Raw genomic sequence first — 22223 nt, forward strand, 5'->3', positions numbered from 1 at the left:
AGTAGAAATTTTAAATAGAAACACATTTTTTCTGCGGATATGATCCAAAATTATAAAAACAATTTAAGTAAAGTAATTCAGGACTCCTAGATGTCACATTAATGCTTAATAATGAACGGCCAGAAGATTTTTATTGAATTAGTTTGTTACTTAGCTGCCTACCTTCTCTCTTCTTTCCCCCCATAAACCTTCTACCCACAGACTCTGCAGCAACTACCCAGTCTTCCCATTGCCTTTTCTGTGACAGACCACTGTGCTCTTCTGAGGACAGGCTGATGGTAGAGAGACCTATTGTATCTGTCTTCCACATGCTATGATGGGCACTATGTAACCTTGATGAGTTACTGAGTATGGTAAAACCCCACCATTGTGATAAGTGTAGTTTAAAAGATTCAGTAACGTAAAATGTAGGGTTGGTTTCTTTTCAAGACTGAAAAATGACCAAGGCAAGACTGTCCAGACAGCTTTTCTGGAATTCCTAGGGTACCATCCACATCTGTACCAGTTCCAGCAGCAGTTTTATGGTTATCATCTCAGGGAAATTTTCTGAATAGGGGTAATTCTGAATCCTGTGACTAGTTAGAGCTTCTAAGCTAGTGACAGTTATCTTAGGGATCCTTTGGTTAACTGGTGCCCATTTTGTTGTCCTGATCTGGGGAGATTAGTCTGAGGAGAAAACAAAACAAAACAAAACATAGGGGACCCACCCTTATAATTCATTAACTTATAATGAAGTTAAAACATCTGACAAGACCCCATCTGAGAATAGCGGCAGCATAGAGGGCAGGAGCCAATCAACAGATTAATCATGTTATAGATGAATTTCTGTATCGTGGGGTTTACTGCACTTCCAACCAGTAGATACATTTCTTATCAGTGGCTCTTAATCTTTTTTTGGAAAAAGGACCCTATTGAAATTGTGTTGAAAGCTTTAATAGATTTCACATAGTTTGTAGCCCTCCTGAAATACTTAGAACTCCAGGTGAAAAACATGTTTTGTTGGTTCATAATAATGTAACGTTTTCACTAATGTGTTTTATTTCTTTTCCCTACAATTAATTAACACACCGATGAATTTTTACTCCTAATAATAGAGTACCTTGCATATAGCAGAGAGATAGAAGAACATAGATTGATGAAAATGGTTCCTCTTTCATAAATAAAATAGTTTTTATTAAGCATGTCATTTATGATTTGCTTTAACATGTCTTAACCTTTTAAATATTGTTAAACATCCACATTAATGACAAATATTCTGATACTTTTTTATTCTTATTGGTGAAGGTGGAAATCACTTGGGATGAGACTGATCATGAAAGAATTACAACACTCAACAGGAAGTTTAAAAAGGAAGAGCTTTTGGACATGGATTTTCAAGCTTACTTAGCTTCCTCTAGTGAAGATGAAGAGGAGATAGAAGAGGAGCTACAAGGTACTTGTTAGTCTTTTGGTGTTCTATGTTCGCAAGCATTTAGATCCCTAATCTAGGCTTATTAGTGGAAATACGTCTTTGGCAGTAGCTTAAAGGGAGTGCCAAGCTAATTCTTAGGCTGCCTGCAAAGCATACTCAAGTGTACAGTATTATATACACCTATGGATAATATTTGAAACTTTTTAGAAGTATTTTTTTGGCCTGAATTTCTTTAACCACAAACATTTTGTTTAAAACTTTTACCAAACAGGGTCGCTTGGGTGGCTCAGTCGGTTGAGTGTCCAACTTCAGCTCAGGTCATGATCTCACTGTTTGTAGGTTCGAGCCCTGCATCGGGCTCTCTCGGCTGTCAGCATGGAGCCTGCTTTGGATCCTCTGTTCCCCCCACTTTTTCTGCCCCTCCCCCACAGCTTATACCAAACAAAAAAAGCCTGACCTTCTAATTCTTTTAATTTTAATTTTTTTTTTTTTTTTTAAAGAGAGCGTACGTGAGCCGAGGAGAGGGGCAGAAGGGGTGAGAGAGAATCCCAAGCAGGTTCCACATTCAATGTGGAGCCCAATGGGTGGCTCAACCCCATGACCCTGGAATCATGACCTGAGCCCAAAATCAAGATTTGGATGCTCAAGTGGCTGAGCCACCCAGGTGCCTAAAGCCTGGCCTTTTAGACTTGTCCTAATTCACATAGTTTTGTAGTCTCTTAACAAACTAGTAAAATGCTCTATAATGCCCCCTTTTTTAATATTAAGAGTTACTTTTGGATTGATTATTTTTTGTATTCCATTTTCTCCTCAACTAGTTTGGAAAGTAGACTGTTTCAGTTCGTTTAGTGATTGTTCTAGAAATTGTGACTTGCATTCTTAATTTATTAAGGCCTAATGGTAATTAATATTTTTACCCTCTTAGATAATACAGAGAATCTTAAAACGACTTTCATGTTATCCTCTGTTTTGTTATCCTCTTTTTTTATAAGTTCCACGGGATATTGATATTTAAACTGCCCTATTTCATTTTACCCACATTTTCTTCACTTTTTTTTGCTCTTTATTCTTTTCTAAATGTCATACTTCTGAGGACCATTTTCCTTCTGTCTTAAATATATCCCTGATAAGTTCTGGTAGTGTTTGCTGGTGTAAAACTCTCTTGAGTTTTAGTAAAAAAAATATCCTTGTTTGGCTTTCATTTGAGAAAGATACTTTCACTAGGTAAAAAAAAAAAAAAACTTCTAGGAAGTCCTCTCCATCCCCACACTAATGATAATGATAATATCCTACTGACTTGTAGTTTCCTCGTTTTTGAGAAATCACCTGTCTGACATTTTCAGTGTTTTGAAGATTGTCTAGAATTTTTTTCGTGACTACTTTTTTTCAGTCTTTTGAAGGTTATCTAGATTCCTGGATTTCTTTTTTCTTTGACTACTTTTAAAGTTTTTTTGTCCTTTTTTTTTTTTTTTTTTTTTTTTGTCTTCAGTTTTACTGTGAACTAACAGATTTATTTGTGTGCTTCGGGTTTATTGGATTTCTTGCATTTGTGGCATGGTATCTTCGATCCCTTTTGGAAATTTCTCAACCATTGTCTAGTCACACATTTCTTCTTCCCTCTCTTTCTGGAACTCTAATTATGTGTGTGTGGACACACACACACGCACACACGTATATATATGTATGTATATAAGATATTTTCACTGTAATTTCCATGTTGCTACTCTTGTATATTTCTTGATCTATCATCTCTCTGTGCTGCATTCTGGGTGTTTTCTTCTGACCTATCTTCCAGTTCCTAATTTGCTTTTCAGTGGTGTTGAATCTGTTGATAGACTTCCAAAAGTCCTCTTTGGCCATTTTTCAAAACAGCAATACCACTTTATATAATTTTCTGTTCATTGCAGATATTTTCAACACTTCCATAAACTGAGTTAAGTATCTTCTTACAGTCTGTATCTGATGATTTCAGTATTTTAAGTCTTTTTGGGTTCATTTCTATTATTTTTGTTTCCTTGTATATGTTGTTAACCTTGTGTGCTAATTTGATAGTTGAGATGAGAGTATCTAATCAGAGAGAACTTTCATTTACTCTGGTCATTCTGGGACTACATTACTCCAGTTTTTTGGTTTTTTTTTTTGAGCCTTTCTTTTCTTCTGTTTTAATAGACTATATTTTTTACAACAGTTTTGAGTTCACAGCAGAAATGAGCTGAAAATACATTGTTCCCACATCCCTCTGCCCACCCTCCTAACACATGGATACACACAGCCTGCCTCATTATCAACATCCCTAACCGAGGTGGCATGTTTGTTACAAATGAGGAACCTACACTGATATATCAGTATCACCGAAAAGTCCATTGTTTACATTATGGTTCACACTTTTTTTTTTCCTTTTTTTTCCTTTTTTCTTTTCTGTTTTTTTTTTTTTAATTTATCTAATTTATTTTTTATTTAAATCCAAGTTAGTTAGTATGTACTGTAATAATGATTTCAGGAATAGAATTTAGTGATTCATCACTTACATATAACACCCAGTGCTCATCCCAACAAGTGCCTTCCTTAATGCTCATCACCCATTCCCAACACTCCACCAGCAACCCTCAATTTGTGCTCTGTATTTAAGGGTCTCTCATGGTTTGTCTCCCCCCACTCTGCTTTTATCTTATCTGTTTTTGCTCCCCTTCCCCTATATTCATCTGTTTCGTTTCTTAAATTCCACATATGAGTGAAATCATGATATTTGTCTTTCTCTGACTTACTTCACTTAGCATAATACATTCTAGTTCCATCGCATTGTTTCAAATGGCAAGATTTCATTGTTTCTTATCACCAAGTAGAATTCCATTGTATATATATACCGTATCTTTATTCATCCATCAGTCGATGGATATTTGGGCTCTTTCCATACTTTGGCTATTGTCGATAGTGCTGCTATAAACATTGGGATGCATGTGTCTCTTTGAAACAGCATACCTGTATTCCTTGGATGAATATCTAGTAGTGCAATTGCTAGGTCCTAGGGAAGCTCTATTTTTAATTTTTTGAGGAACCTCTACATTGTTTTGCAGAGTGGCTGCACCAGTTTTCATGCAGAATTGCATCCTCGCTAACATCTATTGTTGCCTGAGTTGTTCATGTTAGCCTTTCTGACAGGAATGAGGTGGTATCTCATTGTGGTTTTGGTTTGTATTTCCCTGATGATGAGTGACGTTGAGCATTTTTTTCATGTGTCAGTTGGCCATCTGGATGTCTTCTTTAGAGAAGTGTCTATTCATGTCTTTTTCCCATTTCTTCACTGGATTATTTGTTTCTTGGGTGTTGAGTTTGGTAAGTTCTTTATAGATTTTGGATACTAACCCTTTATCTGATACGTCGTTTGCAAATATCTTCTCCCATTCTGTCAGTTGCCTTTTAGTTTTGCTGATTGTTTCCTTCGCTGTGCAGAAGCTTTTTATTTTGATGAGGTCCCAGTAGTTCATTTTTGCTTTTGTTTCCCTTGCCTCCGGAGACATGTTGAGTAAGAAGTTGCTGCGGCCAAGATCAAAGAGGTTTTTGCCTGCTTTCTTCTCGAGGATTTTGATGGCTTCCTGTCTTACCTTTAGGTCTTTCATCCATTTTGGGTTTATTTTTGTGTATGGTGTAAGAAAGTGATCCAGGTACATTGTTCTGTATGTCTCTGTCCAGTTTTCCCAGCACCACTTGCTGAAGAAACTGTCTTTATTCCATTGGATATCTTTCCTGCTTTGTCAAAGATTAGTTGGCCATACGTTTATGGGTCCATTTCTGGGTTCTTTGTTCTGTTGTGTCTGTTTTTGTGCCATAAAATTCTTTTTAGTATTATCATAGGACCATTAAACTAACTTTCTGAGATCCTATGATTGGCCTATCATTTTTTAGACTACTGAAGATACTGCATTATTTTTCTAAGTTTTTCATAACGTGAATTGTACTCCACACATGGAATGGAAAAGTCATCCTAGTTTCTTTGTTCAGACATCTCATATTAATAAAACCACATAATTTCTCAGGTATTTAATAGTCTCTGAAAAAGTATGATTTGCAAGGGTAGTTATGTTGGGCATAAAAGCCTTCTCATTTTTTTCAGGCTTCAGTGACTGTTGCTTATTAATTTTTGGCATTTCAAACTCAACTCCAGATTGAGTGACCATTTTATTTCTAGTATGATCAGAACAACCAAGTCCTTTTTCAAATAGCCTGTCTTTCTCTCATATACATACTGATTTGTCTATAGATTCTTTTTATCCACATGCCTGTATGGTCATTTATCACTTTCTGATAATTCTGGAATAGTTTTTCTTCACTAGCTGCTCTAAGTTAAAGGAAAGAAGAGAACATGTATATTTGTGAAGAATGTTAATAGGTTTCTTTGATTGGTTTGAGAGAACTGACCTAGACTTGAAATGATACTGACATTTGGACAAAAATGTGATGTGTAGTATATTTTTAAGATCTTGTGCTCCACTGGTTTCAAATCCTGAGTTTACCACATAGTAAAGTTACATAGGTTAACTTTCCTAAGCCCTTGTGCTTTTCTTTCCACAGCTATGAAATGAGGATAATAATAGTACCTGGCTCATGTTTGGAAAGATTGAGATAATGGTCACAAAGTGCTTACCATACTACCATGTATCATATATTTTTACTTCTAAAACTTTAAGAATTAATGGCTTTTTGTTTTAAATATACTACTCATTAAGTTTTAAAAGCATGCATTTTTCTTCATTATTTTAATTGATTGCCAGCTTACTTTAATCTGCAGTGTAGTGCCTCTGATAGATACATTAGTATTTTTGAATGCTTTAGAGTTACTAGATGTTCCTGGTGTTGTTTATAAAAGATCATCACAGGGCTTCTTACTGTTGGACTACTTTTTTTATTCTTTATATAGTATTAAGGCTCTCACAAAGTATTGTCCTTGAATTGGGAAAAAACAGATTTACATGAATTATCCCACATTTTAGAGCTTTGGAAAGTAAAATTTTAGTACTGGAAAAAATCAATTTAAAGTAGGCCATCAGAGACTTACCACTAAAATTTCAACCTGGAAGGAGCTTGCTTCTAATTATGTTTTCAGAAGTAAGCTTTTAATAGAAAGAAATACATTGCCATTTTGTTAATGTGTTCCTGATGTTTTATCCATTGAGTTATGGGATACATGACAGAATTCTATCCAACATTATTTTTGTGGCACAAAGCACAAACAGGAAAAAGATGAATTTCAGCTGTTTGAGTGAAAATATAAAAGTGTGATAGGATGGAAAGAATGTCCTGGACTATTTTTTTATTCATTTAGAGAAAAAAACTATGAAAACATTTACTTGACCAATGTTTTTTCCATGTCACCTTTTTTAAGATGTGAGGACAATCTGTTAACATTGATGTTTGACAGCTAAATGTTTGATGATATTAGACATTTTTAGTGACCGGTTAGCCATAGCTTATAGAAGAGAGGGTCTTCATTATGCTGCTTCTAAATTTTCCTTTACCAGGGACATTTAGTCAATTCAATAAGTCTGTATGTTTTGCATTAAAACCTAGGTTCTTAATTTATGTTTTTGACTTGGAAAATTACAGTGGAAATATAGACCGGACAAACTTTTCACGTATTAGTTTTCTTTGGTATTTGTTGCCCTGAATTTTATATTGTTCCTTTGTATTCTAATTATTATTTTTATAAATTAAGACATGGAAATGTGGATATTTTTCCACAGAGGGATATTAATTGAATTAACTTCTAATTTATTTGCTTTTATTCTCAGTGTATTAATGAGATCCTGAGAGTAAGCCTATCAAATGGAAAAGACTCTTTATTGTTCATTTTGGACTACAAGCAGCTTCCTTTATCTGTCTCTTCAGTATAACAGTTATATCCATGTACCACATGCATCCCAACAACATTCACCCTTGTATTGACCATAACATTTTAAAGCCACTATGCCAGATGGTGGAAGACGTAAAGAGGGATAAAAAGCTATCTCTGCTGTCTTATTTATAAGGAAGAGAAGTCCAAGGATGTTACATGTCTATAAAATTATTTTGAAATATGAATTGTAATAAAAGAGAGATTTCGAAGTACACTACTTAGAACTTATATTGCAAATGATTTTTATTATAAACAAGACCTAATTCTTTCAATGAATTCATTTAATATTAAGAAATTTGTCTGATTTTGGTATTCTGTTTTTGCATTATATCTAACAACATCTTTTAGAAGGTGCTATAGTGACTGTGACACAGATTTAAATACTAGATTTAAATGTCAATTATTTCTGTATGTTAGATGAAATTGATTTTTTTTATTAGGTGATGATAAAGTCAGTATGGAAGAAGATGGGAAAACAAAGAAAAGTCAGAAGGATGATGAAGAACAAATTGCTAAATACAAACAGCTCTTGCAAGTTATTCAAGAAAAAGAAAAGAAAGGCAAAGAAAATGATATGGAAATGGAAATTAAGTGGGTTCCAGGTAAGAATTATATACTTACTATGTTCATTTATTTTTCTTCATTTCAGGATATTGAGGGTATTTTAGATATGAAAGAAAAGAAGAATAACTCTTAGAAACAAAAACAAATCTTATTTTCCAGGAATATTTTGGTGAGGAAGTTAACATGGTATTTGCATACATCATTTAATTTTTTTAGGGAGTAGTGTTATGGACTCTTGCCACTTTATTCTTGGTTTCTTTGATTTACTAACTGTAAAGTATTTCTGTCCATTTATGAAGATAGACCTTTCCTAGGTTTGATTCCGGTATTGTTAGGATGTACAAACTTGAATACAGGCACCATGTGTTCTAAGGTCATTAACTTCTTTTTAAAATATGTAATTCGTAAATGTACTTTTCTCCCATAACCCCTGTTAGACCTTAATTAGTGAGGTTTCACTAGCACAAAATACATTAATACATAGTTTTCCATCTCAGTTTTGCTGTGAAGAGTCAAAGAAATATAGTAAGTGATTTTTATAACTGCCTTGAAGGGCTCAACAGTTTTTTTAGAGTAGTACAATACTAATTAAAACCATGTCAAAGCTAAACAAAGATAAAAGCTATTATAAATGAGGATTGTTTTCTAGCATACTCATTTTTTCAGCAACCTGAGAAAAGCAACATGTACCCTTGGAACCAATATTGTTTTTGCAGATTACTGCTGTTTACATACATATATATCTTTTTTTTTTTTTTTAATCCCAGTATAGTTAATATACAGTGTTGTTAGTTTCAGGTGTACAACATACACATATATCTTTTAAAGATAGGTATAATTTTTGACCAGGATTCAGTTCTTTTCCCACAATTCATCTCTAGATCAAAGAGTATTAACAACTTGTAGGAATATCAATTGTTCTTGGGGTGCCTGGGTGGCTCAGTCGGTTAAGTTTAACTCTTGGTTTTGGCTCGGGTCCTGATTTCACGGTTCATGGAATCAAGCCTCACCTTCAGGCTTTGCCCTGACAGTGTGGAGCCTGCTTGGGATTCTCTCTCTCTGCCTCTCTCTTGCTCACACACACATGCATGCACATTTGTTCTCTCTCTCAAAAAATTATAAAACTTAAAAAAAATTAAGTGTTCTATATTCAATTGTATCTATTTCATACAATTAGTATGCTTTTTCACTGGTAATGTTTGTGTAGATTTTTATTGGGGGGGAAACTAGCATAGTTTGATACTTGGTAGTTGTTTGACTAGTGTAATAAAATTCCTAGGGTGGACACATCTCCTGCATATTCCTGTAGGAATGTGGTGCTACGTTGTAGCCCATTTATTTTAAATGTTTGTCTTTTGCAGGAAATGGTGGTAAGAAAAATGAAATTTAGTAGTGTTATTGAAACAGTTGGGAGAACTCAAGTTTAGCCTGGAGAGGAAAAGTCTACAAAGTGACTTACTGGTTATTTTCAAGTATTTGCAGGATGACTGTATTAATGAAGACTTAATTGCTCTTATTATCTCAGAAGTCAGTACTTCTGCTAGTAAGTAAAAATTGAAGGAAGGTAGAGTTTAATTTAATATAAAGAGTAATTCTCTTCATCATTAGAATTATCCACCAAAAAAATCAAAGAGGCTGCTTTAAGGGGTTAGATGCTCTTTTCAGTAAGTCTCACAATAAGGTGATCTAACCATTCCACTTGAGAATGTTTGTGAAGAACATCTTTCACTTTATGATTGAGGTTCTTTACTTTATAATTCCATGGAATGTTGAATTCTGTCTTTTAAGTAAAATACATTGTAATTACAGTTTAATCTTAGAATGAACTCATTGAATGAAGATATTTTAAATGAACATTTTTTTTTAATGTTTTTATCATTTTATTTTGAGAGAGTATGCATGCACATGATCAGGTGGGGGGCAGAGAGGGGGAGAGAGAATACCAAGCAAGATCTGCACTGTCAGTGCAGTCTGACGTGGGGCTCAATCCCATGAACCATGGCATCATGACCTGAGCCAAAATCAAGGGTTGGACGCTTAAATGACTGAGCCACCCAAGCACCCCTAAAATGAACATTTTGAATTGGAGTGTTGAATTGACTGAGAAAGCAGATTTATAATAAACTTGATTGAGAAGTTTTATAGCAAATACTTCAGCTTTGTCAAGTGGACCAGATCAAACTTTTGTCTACATTAATATAGTTATATAGGGAAATTACAAAAAAGTGATATTTATACTTGTTTATACCTGGAAGATATAAGTAATACAGTTTTCCTGGGGCTAAACCTCACTTGGTCATGGTGTATTATCCTTTTTACATATTCCTGAATTCAATTTAGTAATGTTTTGTTAGATTTTTTACACCTATGTTAATCAGAAATATTTGTCTATGGTTTTTGTTTCTTGCAGTGTTTTTGGTATCAGGGTAGTGCAGACCTTATGAAATGAAATGTGAACTCTTCCTTTTTCTGTGTAGCAGTACGTTTTAATCTTGAGTTTAATTTCTAGATGTAATATTAATGTCACAGAAAATATCTTGAAAATGTAAAATGAAAAATTATTGTCTGTTAATTCCAGTACCCTAATTCAGCCACTGAGTGATTAGATGGATTGATTTATCATCTCTCTGTTGTTGAACACTTAATCATATTTCTGATCTTTCACTCTGGTAGACTTAAGGTATTGGAAAGAAATGTGACTGAAGACCATTACTAATTTTAACCTAAAAATATCAGTACTTTCTTAGACTCTTCACATTCATCACCAGCCAAGTAACTGGCTTACTATTTTAGGGCCTTTTATTTTTAATGTTTATTTACTTTTTGAGAAAGAGAGCATGAGCAAGGGAGGGGCAGAGAAAGAAAGAGACAGAATCTGAAGCAGGCTTCAGGCTCTGAGCTGTCAGCATAGAGCCCAACACAGGGCTCAAACTCAAGAGCCATGAGATCATGACCTGACCCAAAGTCGGAGGCTTAACCGACTGAGTCACCCAGGTGCCCCATAGGGCTTTTTACTTTTAAACAGTTTTTTAATGAACATGTCCATTCCCTCTGTCCCCATTTTAGAAATGTTTCTGAGCATCTAGAGAGCAGTCAGACCACAAAGAAAGCTAAATACTGGCAGTCAAGCTCACTTGGTAGTTCTGTGACTTTCTCATTCACATAGCAACTTGACATATGCTGTGGATCAACCTGTGGTTCTCTCACAAGTTGTTAAAACTACCAGTGTCAAAACCTCAAATGTTAAATCTCAGATGCCAAGCATCTAGGACGTTATAAATAATCTATAGCTTTTTCCATATTTTGAATTATTTTTATAGGATAACTTCCCAGAAATGGAATTACTAGGAAAAGGCATGAATACTTTTTGTGTCTTGAGATAATTGCCAAATTGTTTTCCAAAAGGGTTGTACTAGCTTATAATGCCTTTAGCAATAAGTAAAAGTGCCAGTTTTGTGGACTTACCATCAAAATTGGATATATTCTTTTTTTTTTTTTTTTTTTTTTTTTTTTTAACTTTATTTTTGAGAGAGAGAGTATGAGCAGGGTACGGAGAGAGAGAGAGGGAGACACAGAAACTGAAACAGGCTCCAGGCTCCGAGCTGTCAACACAGAGCCTGACGCAAGGCTCAAACTTACGGACCACAAGATCATGACCTGAGCCAAAATTGGACGCTTAACCGACTGAGCCACCCAGGCACCCCAAATATATTCTTTTTTTTACTGCTAATTGAATGGAGGACAGTTGATATTCTAATATATAGTATATATTTTTTAAGTCTTTAGCCATAGTATTTTTGAAAGTCTCAAATAGAGTATTGCTATCTGTGAATCCTTGGTATGTGCATGCACACGAGTATCTGCATAAATGTGCATGTGTGTAAATATAAAGGGCCTTTTATATAATGTATATAGTAAATGACACAAATAAGCTAATCTTCAGGATCTGTTTATTTGTTTGGAAAGTGGGACTAATAATACCTTTCTTGCTGAAACTGAGATATTTATAAAGGTACCTGATAAGCTACAGTACTATTCATGTCATATGTGAATTTTGGTGGATTTGTGTTCAGCAAAATGTGTGTTCCCAGTAATAGTTACCTGGAACCACAGGGATTTTATGTTATACTTCAATAAACCACAAAGGGTCAGTATGAGATTATACTATCTCATTTACTAGATGTTCTGTGGCTTGAATTTCCAAAATATTAAGCTTTTCAGAAAAATAAGTATCCTTAATCACTAACACTTGTTGGAATATGGTTTGTTTGTTTGTTTTTACACTATTTTAAATTTTATTTTTTTTAATTTACATTGAAATTAGTTAGCATACAGTGCAACAGTGATTTCAGTAGATTCCTTAATGCCCCTTACCCATTTAGCCCATCCCCCTCCCACAACCCCTCCAGTAACCCTCTGTTTGTTCTCCATATTTAAGAGTCTCTTATGTTTTGTCCCCCTCCCTGTTTTTATATTATTTTTACTTCCCTTCCCTTGTGTTCATCTGTGTTCCCGTGTGTCTTAAAGTCATCATATGAGTGAAGTCATGTGATATTTGTCTTTCTCTGACTAATTTTGCTTAGCATCATTTGGTTTTTAAAAGGAATTTTATTTTAGAGTATTTAAACTTCTAATCTTTTTACATTGGGTTATATACTATAGTAACAGCATGAGTTTAATTCCTTAAAGGTATAGTATTAAAGGAGGCAGATAACAGGTACATTGATGTAACAACTAGAATAAACTAGACTTTCTGTTGATACTTTAGTTCCTTATGCAAATGTAGTAATACGATCACATTAGTTAGTATTATGAGTAAGTAAAAATGTTGAATGATAAAATTTTTAAATAAAGTTGTGGTTCATTATTTTGATGTTTGTGGAGTAATTTTTCCCATCTCAGTGTGTTACTAAAAATGTATCCTGGCTGACTCATTTTGATAAATAGATAAGGTGATGTATGTTGGGTCTTCACCAGTGAATGTGCCTCATTAGGGAATTTGTAATGTACATATAAATGAAGGATAGTCAGTTTTAGCTCATATGTTAAATAACCTCTCTTACATTATGGTTCAAATAATCGATGTGACAATTTTTTGGTTGTAGATGATACAGGGTATATGTAAATAATATTTTTGAAATTCCATCTAGAATATGAACAAATAATGACGTTTGTTTATAATCTTAAAACATTAGATATGATAGAAGTCCTCTTTTCCTTAGTTATCTTTGGTTTAATAGATGCTAGTGAAAAGGATATCTGTTTCTTTTTTTCTCAATATCCTTCAGCACTCCAACTTTCCTTCAAATACTTATTGCTCACCTGCTAATGCCAGGAACTTTTCTAGACACAGTGTGAGCAAAACATACAAATCCTTGACCTCATAAATCTTATGTTCAGATGAGTCTAATAAAAAAAAGTATTTGAGCAGAAACTAGTAGAAGTCAGATAGTGAGACATGCAGAGAAGAGTATGAGAGCAGAGGTAAAAGCAAATACATGGCCCGGAAGCTATAGTTTATCTGTTGTGTTTAAGGAATAGCAAAGACAGCAGTGTGACTGGAGTGAGTAAGTGGGAAAAAGAATAATAGATGAGGTCAGACGGGTAATGTGGAGCCAGAAGGACTTGAACTTCTTCTGTGATTGAGATGATAAACTGTTGGAGTTTTGAGCTGAGGGGTGATAAGATCTGAATTATTTTTTTAACAGGATCATCCTGGGTGCTGTCTTGAGGGTAGATTAAGGTAGGAGGCAAGGACAAAATGGAGAAAATCAGTCAAGAGGCTATTGTACTACTCCTGATTGTGGATGGAATAGGTTTGCAAAGGAACCTCAAAAATTCTCTTTTAGTCACATGTTAATTTTAAGATGCCTATTACATCTCAAAATAGGCATGTCAAGGAGACATTTGAATATACAAGTTAGAGTTCAGGAAAGAGGTCATAGCTGGAGATCTGAATTTGGATATCTTCCTTGTCCACGCCTCTGAAAGTGAAGAGCACCAAAAGAGTGAGTATAGGTAGAAAGGAAGAAAAGAAGTTCAAAAACTGATCCCTGGAATACTGCAGCATTTAGAAGGTGAGGAAAACATACATAGATTTATCCAAAGACAACTGGGAAGAAACCACCAAAAACCACAGGAGGAAATTCAGGATTGTAGGGTATCCAGACAGCCAAGTGAAGAAAGCATTTCAATGAAAAGATGGGTCAATAAAATATAGACTAAAAATGATCGGTGTGGAGATCATCAGATATCCAGTGATTTTTAACTGTTTTGGTGGAATGAAAGGGATAAGATTAATGTGGGTTCAAGAGAGAATGAGGGGTGGAATTGGAGACAGCATGTACAGACAATTCCTTTTTCTAAAGTATTTAACTGTTCAAGAGTTATAGGCATCATGACAGTTCATCTCTAAAAAGTACTTCAACATGTAACTTCCAAAAACAGAGTCTTCTACATCAGCACAGTATCACACTAAAGGAATTTAATATTGATAAATAGTCAAATTTCTCATTCATTCCAATAATATTCTTTATAGTTCTTTCGTGATTGTGTCAGTCAGTTTTAAAGTCTACAGTAGTGAGTTATAGAATACCCACAATCTGGATTTGTCTGATTGTTTTCTCACAGTTAATTCAGAGAGAAAGGTTTTGGTAAGAATTCTCCATAAATGGTGTTGTATACTACCCATTGCTTCATATCATGAAGTTCCTGATGTCAGTTTGTCCCATTATTTGTGCTGTTAACTTTGCTCACTCAGTTAAGGTGGCATCTGACTGGTTTTTCCATTGTAAAGGCACTTTTTTTTTTTTTTTTGGTAACTGGTAAGTAATTTGTGGGATGTATAAAATTACCCTATTCCCCAAAATCCTATCTGATGGCATTGCATTCTTTGATGATACTTGCTTGAATCAAGTTATTGTACCATCCATTGAAAACTGCTGATTTTTTGTCATTCCTTCTACGTTTATTAGTTAACATCTACCCCCTTTCTTAATTTCTTATGGACCAATGGATTGACAGATCTGGAGGAGTTTTTCTATATTGGGTCACAGAGGAATGGGAAAGAAACTGGAGGAGGAAGTAAGATCAAGAGAGCATTTTTCTTTCGTATGGGGAAAGTAACATGCTTCTAGAAATGACCCACCAGAGAGAGGAAAAAATGATGATGCACAGAGAACTGTGTTCTAAAGTAGGCAAAAAGAGTTGGAATATTTTTACACAAGTGGAAGAATTGGCTTTTGATCTATGTGCATGGGCATTTCATCCATTGTACCAAGAGAGAAGGCAAGGAGTCTGATCACAGGGTAATGGGTAGAAATGGTAGTGACAGCTTGTAGTGCTCTTCTATTTGCTTGTATTTTCTTAAGTGAAATAGGAAGAAGGTCATCAGCTGAGAGTAGGGATAAGAGAGGAGATAGAGATTTGGACAAAAAGAAGATATGAAATAGTTGTCTAAGAGAGTGGTAAAGAGGGAAATTTAATAGTACTGCTGAACATCAATAAGGGTGCACTTGCAGTTCATGTTCACGTAAAGTTAGATAAGTCAACATAATTATATTTTTCTTTAGCCACATTTAATGATGTGGTGCAATCATGGAGTAAGGGGAGATTTGGACTAAACCAGTCTAGTAGATTTGTCAACCAACTATGACCAAGCAGGAGAGGGGTAAGGGGATTGAAAGTTATATGCAAGGCAGTGATTGTCATGATGGACCAAGGGATCTATATTGGGTTAGGAGGAAAATGAGGGTATGTTGAGCATGAGGGATGGGGAAGAGGTGAGAAGATCGATGGATTGTAGGTCCCTATGAGACAGAAGGTTAGATACTAGAGAGAATATAATGGAAAGATTACAGCTAGTGTTTGAAGAGTAGGATACTTGAAATTAAGATTATGCTGAGATTACAATTTAGGATTATGACATGGTCTAGTTATGGTCGTGGGAGTAAGTTTTTAAGATGGAGTATAGAGTAATAGGAAAAGAGGAGGTCAGTGAACTATAAGGCCCAAGATCATCTGTGTAGATATTGCAATCACCAATATGACAGCGCTTATATTGGAGAGTGGCAGTGAGCCAAGGGCTTAGCTTTTCAAGATATAAGGGGAGAGACTAGTTATTAGGTATCTACAATAAGAAGAGCTTGTAGGGGTGCCTGGGTGGCACCCAGTTGGGCATCCGACTCTTAACCTCAGCTCAAGTCTTGGTCTTCAGGGTTGTGAGTGCAAGCCCCTCACTGGGCTCTGACACTAGGTGTGAAGCCTACTTAGAAATAAATTAAAAAAAAAAAAAATTAAAAAGGGCTTGTAGGTAGTATAGTCTAATAACATGCCATTCAGAGTTGGGGACTTTAGGGAGAAGGGCCAGCCAGTGGACTGGAGGTGGCAATTAGTAGTAAGGACAAACTATGGGAAAGAAAAATTCACCACCTAAAAAGGATATTTGGGATATAAGCCCCAGAGGAGAACAGGTTTCAGTGAGACTCAGATTAGCAGGTAAATGAAGAAAATTCTGTTAATGACTACTAATGAACGATTGTAACTGACTAACTTGTAGAAGGCCTTCATTGTTGGGGAAGAGTGAGAAATGGTAATGTTCTCAATCTTTATTAGATGAGTCGGAAGTTGTAGACTTCTTGTGGTGACAGTTTAAAATAGGGATAAAGGGCATAATGAGATTAGTACTGGTGGTACTAAAGCTTTAATGTGGTGAGACTGAATTTCTTGAGGGAGCTCTTGTCTGATACCTAGAGCTGTAGGATTCTTTTTCAAAGGAGACATGGAAGCCAGAGGAGAAGCAGCAAGGACTCCTCTTACTGTCTCAGTCAGTTCACTCAGCCAGAAGGTATGGGTACAGCTCTTCCTTAACTTACTCTTTCTTCTACCCTCTACAGTTGTAATTCTGTTTTTATTCTGGTGTCCACTTTGTCCTTTGTCCTTCCTTTTTTCCCCTTTATTCCACCCTCATGCTTCTGTTTAGTGTCCAGTGGGAAGCTTAAACACAGAGACCCATTAATGACACATACCTATGTTCTTTGCATTATTTATTCTCTATTCAAAACTAAAATGTTTTTGAATCAGTTGGGTATTTTTTGCTAGGCAGCCCAGTTTCAAACATTTTAATTTTCATACATCTCAAAACCTGTTCACTATTTACTTTTGGCTATATCAGTATATCCAATCATTGTCAATGTATTCATTATTTGAAATGTATTCACAAAAATGTTTTTTGGTTGGAACTTTTAAAATAACCAGATGTGTAAAGTTTTGAGTTGAGTGGAGAGGAAAGCATTAAATGGGAAACCTGAACTTTAGGCTAAAGAATTTGCAGTATGCTTTGTGTTTTGATGATGGGATGGAAATGAGTTTGCAGCACATTATTCTGTCTTGTACACAGCTAGTAAGTGGCTAGAATTGTAGGGTGTGTGTTCCTTCCATGAATCATCCAGTTAACACATTGACTGTAAGGATTTTGTAAGGTTATAAGCTGAAACTTTTTGATGTGAAAAAAAGAAAAAAAGAATCATTTGTGGAATGTGTAATAAAAATGAAAACAGCTAGGGTTATCTAAAAAACATTGATTGGTAGCACATTTTCTACATAGAGTTGCCAGTAAATTTCTCTGAATTTCCTGGATTATTTTAAAGATTATTTTCTCTCTTAACAATATTAAGACTTAATTTTAAAAAGAGCTTTCCAAAAAGCTTTAAAAAAATATCTGAAGCAAGAATTGAGGATATTTTTGTATACCAGTCATAGTTTCAGAAAGTGCTAAAATTCCTGTATGTTTTGAAGTTTCAGGTTAATTGGTCTGCTGTCTTGGAATGCTTGCAAACATCTAGGATGACTTTTTTTTAGTCAGTCATTCCTTCTCTGCCCATATATCACTTCAGTTGTACTGTTTGCATCTGTAGCCACTATTTCCAGACAGTAGTACTTTTGCCACAGATTTATAATCTCCCTGAAGTCAGTTCAAGAAGAGTGAGCTTGTTTCATGTATTGTTTTCCCACAGCCCACAGCTATGCTGATTTGTTTGAAGTTGTGAATTCTTTGGTCTTTAAAGCAGAACTTTTGCCTATTCTGTTTGAGGTTGCCCCACGTCATCATTCTATATGCTAACTGCCTCGCTAGCCAACCATCATTTTTCTCACACATGTTCCATATGTTATTCTGATAGAATCCACTCAGACTACTTACTTTCAGCAGTTTCATTACTGTTCTTTTTTTTTCTGAAACTGGAAAATCATATAACGTTATGTTTACTAAACACATTGATTTTTTTCTTGATATTTTTTATTGTTATGAAATACATATAAAATTTACCATCCTAACCATTTTTTAAGTGTACCATCAGTGGTATTAAGTATATTCATGTTGTTGTACAGCCATACCCTCATCCATCTCCAGAACTATTTTTCATTTTGCAAAACTGAATCTGTGTCCATTAAACAGTAACTTTTCATTCTCCCTCTCCCCTGCCCCTGGCAACCACCATTCAGCTTTCTGTTTCTATGATTTTGACCACACTAAGTAACTCACAAATGGAATCATACAAGATTTGTCCTTTTGTGATTGGCTTATTTCAGTTAGTGTAACGTCTTCAAAGTTCATCCATGTTGTAACATATGTCAGAATTTCCTTCCTTTTTAAGGCTGAATAATTTTGTTATTACACACACATGTACATGCATGCCCCACATTTTACTTATCCATCCAAGTGATGGTCACTTGGGTTGCTTCCATATTTTAACTGTAACACATTCATTTTCATACATTTTCTATAAGCAGACATAATTGATTATATTAGACCCTCATTTTCAGTTCTCCTTTTTTTGTTTCATTTTTCATACTTATTTTTATTTGTTTCTAAATAATCTTTATAATCATAATGCCTGTACCACATTCCATTGTGTTTCTGATATATAAATGATGAATCACTCCCCTAATGTTGTGTTTTAGGCTCTTTCTAATGTTTTGCTGTTGTGGATAACATAATAACCTTATATTGGGGTTTCTTAGGGTAAATTCCTCTTTTTAAAATTAATTAATTTATTATTGTTAATGTTTATTTATTTTTGAGAGAGACAGTGCAAGTGGGGGAGGAGCAGGGAGAGAGAGGGAGACACAGAATCTGAAGCAGGCTCCAGGCTTTGAGGTGTCAGCACAGAACCTGATGCAGGGCTCAAACTCAAGAACCATGAGATCATGGCCTGAGCCAAAGTCGGATGCTTAACCAACTGAGCTACCCAGGTGCCCCTAGGGTAAATTCCTAATAGTAGAACATCTTCACGTCTCTTATCATATATCTTGAAACAGTTCTATTAATTCATGATGCTAACTGGGAAACATTTTTTTCACTTCTGAAGATGCCTCAGAAATGCTAATAACATTTTGCACAGAATCAAAACTAGCTTCTACAGTAGGTTCAGGTTTTGAAGCCACATAAAGGAAAGGACATATGTACTTTCTGCAGATCTTTGGTTTGATACAAAACTTAATCCCACTGTGGGACCATATGCCATATTCTGGTTCTCTGAAACATTTGCCAGCCTTTCTCAGTGCCCTTTCGGTTAGACTATTGTAGACAGATGTTCACTGACTATATAGTGCAATGATAATTTTCAGCTATGAGGTCCAAGATAAAGCCAGTAAAAATGTCTGTGGCTTGAACTGGTGGCTAGGCTAAGCAGGCTGAATCTGTCGATTTTCATGTGGGAAGGGCTCTGTATTACTCATTTCACATTGACACTGTTTGCCTGATGAGACATTGTTTGCCTACTCGAGAAAGAGGTTGCAGACCTTCTTCCCTTAGGATAATCTTCATTAATGATAGCACTCATCAAATGAACTGTCAAGAGATATATCCTTAACTCAATTTACTCATTCAGTGACATGGAAAACCTGTATCTGTTAAATTATTTGGCATAGCTTGAAAACCTGATCCTCTGTATGCCAAAAGAGGAGTGCCAGTAATTGTGACTTGAGTGAGTTCCCTTTGGTGTTTGAAATAATATGCCTTAGTGGTAAGTTGAAGCATGTACTTTGAAGGCATATGCTTCCCTAAGAATTGACTCACATAAAATAGGGAATTCTGGCTGCAAAGGACTTAACCAAGATTTTTCTAAGCATTTCAGCTTTGGTTGTCATAAAATAGATTTCATTTTAGATTCCCGTTAGTCCTTTATGTAGAAGCATGGGGGAGATTTTAAAATATTTGTTAAAGTAATTTGGATGCATAATTTTGATCAAGAAGAATTACATTTTTTTTTTTTAAGTTTACTTATTTTAAGAGAGAGAGAGAGCACGTGAGCAAACACAGAGGAAGAGCAGAGGGAGAGGGAGAGAGGGAGAATCCCAAGCAAAGCCCAGTGTGGGGCTTGATCCCACAAACCATAAGATCATGACCTGAGCCAAAAACCAAGAGTTGGACATTTGACTGACTGAGCCACCCAGGTACCCCAGAAGAATTACATCTTAAGATGCTCTTTGGGGATGCCTGTGTGGCTCAGTTGGTTGAGCAGCTAACTCCTTATTTCAGCTCAGGTCACCATCCCCGAATTGTTGTGATTGCAGGATTAGTTATGATCTCCAACTGTGCTGAGCATGGAAACTGCTTGGGATTCCCTCTTTCTTTCCCTCAGTCCCTCTTTCCTGTGTACACTCGTGCGCTCTGTCCCTCAAATAAAAAATAATAAGTAAAAAATTCAAAAAAAATCAATAAAATAAATAAATACAATGCTCTTAGAGGAGAAATTTGCACTTACTGGATGCCTATTCTGTATCAGAAACTGTGCTAGGTGCTTTATAAAAAATATGACATTAAATTCTTCCAGCAATTCTTTAGTGATTATTAATGCATCTTACAGAACACTTAACTAGGCACAGACTTACACAAGATCACAAAGGTGGGAGATAGAAAAACTATATTTCAAACCTTGATGTGTCTAACTTAAGTACCCATTAAAAATTTTAAAGAGTATTTTCCTTGGATTACTAATTAAATCTGGTGCCTACTATCTTCATTTAGTGCTCTTCTCAACCTGTATATGTTTACTCTTGTGTACACAAAGATACGTAAAGATGTGTTCAGTGAATTTTATTTGAGAATTTGGAGAAATTTTATTTAAAAAAAAACAATAAGCACTTACCTGGGATGACCTAGTGTGTACTTTCATAGACTTCTCAGGCTGTTGGGAACATTTTGGTCTGCAGCCAGGGTCACCTGTGTGATGATGTCAGAGAAGGCTGTCCTCTGACTAATAAGCTGCTTTGGAAGTTAACAAACAGAGAAGGCAAGAGAAATCTTTTGAGTGTTTGTTGTTGAACACTACAAGCTTCTGGGCCTACATGTTATTAGTTGGTATTCCAAGATTCTATCTTTTGAGGCCTAAAGAATGTCTGGTCTGTCATGGTTTCCTTAGTAGATTATGTCACCAAAGAATCCCTAAGAATAGAAGCAGTGCTGACATAAGATAAACTGTGGAAGTATTGAAGTCCTAAGGTTTTGTTGTTGTTTTTAAAAATTTTTTTTTAATTTATTTATTTTGAGACAGAGACAGAGACAATGTGAGTCTTTGTGAAGAGGGGGAGAGAGAGAATCTCAAGCAGGCTCCACACTCACAGCACAGAGCCTGATGCGGGGCTCACATGAGATCATGAGCTGAAACTGAGAGTTGGACGCTCAACCAACTGAACCACTCAGGCGCCCCAAAGTTTTTTGGGTTTTTTAAAATGTTTATGTGTTTACTGGGGGGAGGGAGGGCATGTGAGCAGGGGAGGGGCAGATAGAGAGCCTCAAGGAGCCTGATACGAGGCTCCATCTCACAAACTGAGATCATGACCTGAGCCAAAATCAGGAGTTGGATACTTAACCAACTGAGCCTCCCAGGCATCCCAAAGTCCTAAGTTTTACTGGTACTTTCATTCTATATCACTCTCATTCTATAATTTTTTAAATGTAATGGAGGACATTGCCAATGAAATAGACTCTGGGTTAATTACACATCCTGGAAAAGTTGAAAGAGTAACCTTTAAATGATAGTCTGTGTCAGAGATTCCCAACCAATATACTGCCTTTGGATTACAAATTTGCCAAAGTGTTGATCCCTTTAGACCTTAGGCCAACCAGAGCCCTCAGGTTGGTTTCCTTCTCTGGTTGCCTCCTCCATTTATTCCAGTGTGCTATGTAAACATTTATCATTTATACTGCAATAGGAAAAAGTTTGCCAGGGTACTGCTACCTAGCAGTTATTTGCAAAATCTTTTTAGAAGTAGTCAGAGTGTATAGTTTACTTATATATAAACTCCAGCTAAATGTGGAAGGAAATACTTAGGTTGCAGCAAGAAAAATCTAACTTG

General features: G+C 35.5%; 1 protein-coding gene across 2 annotated transcripts in view; it reads left to right on the plus strand.

The window, feature by feature from the left end:
• ESF1 (ESF1 nucleolar pre-rRNA processing protein) overlaps positions 1-22223 on the plus strand; it is a 63749-nt gene that overhangs the window by 13947 nt on the left and 27579 nt on the right. For both annotated transcript variants that reach the window (XM_078444278.2, XM_078444279.2), the window contains exons 8-9: positions 1285-1432; positions 7742-7903. In XM_078444278.2, the coding sequence (XP_078300404.2) occupies positions 1285-1432; positions 7742-7903 (310 nt within the window). The remainder of the gene's footprint in view (positions 1-1284; positions 1433-7741; positions 7904-22223) is intronic.

The sequence above is a fragment of the Panthera onca genome, chromosome A3 (genome assembly GCF_046562875.1).
Source record: "Panthera onca isolate mPanOnc1 chromosome A3, mPanOnc1 haplotype 2, whole genome shotgun sequence".
Lineage (NCBI taxonomy): Eukaryota > Metazoa > Chordata > Mammalia > Carnivora > Felidae > Panthera > Panthera onca.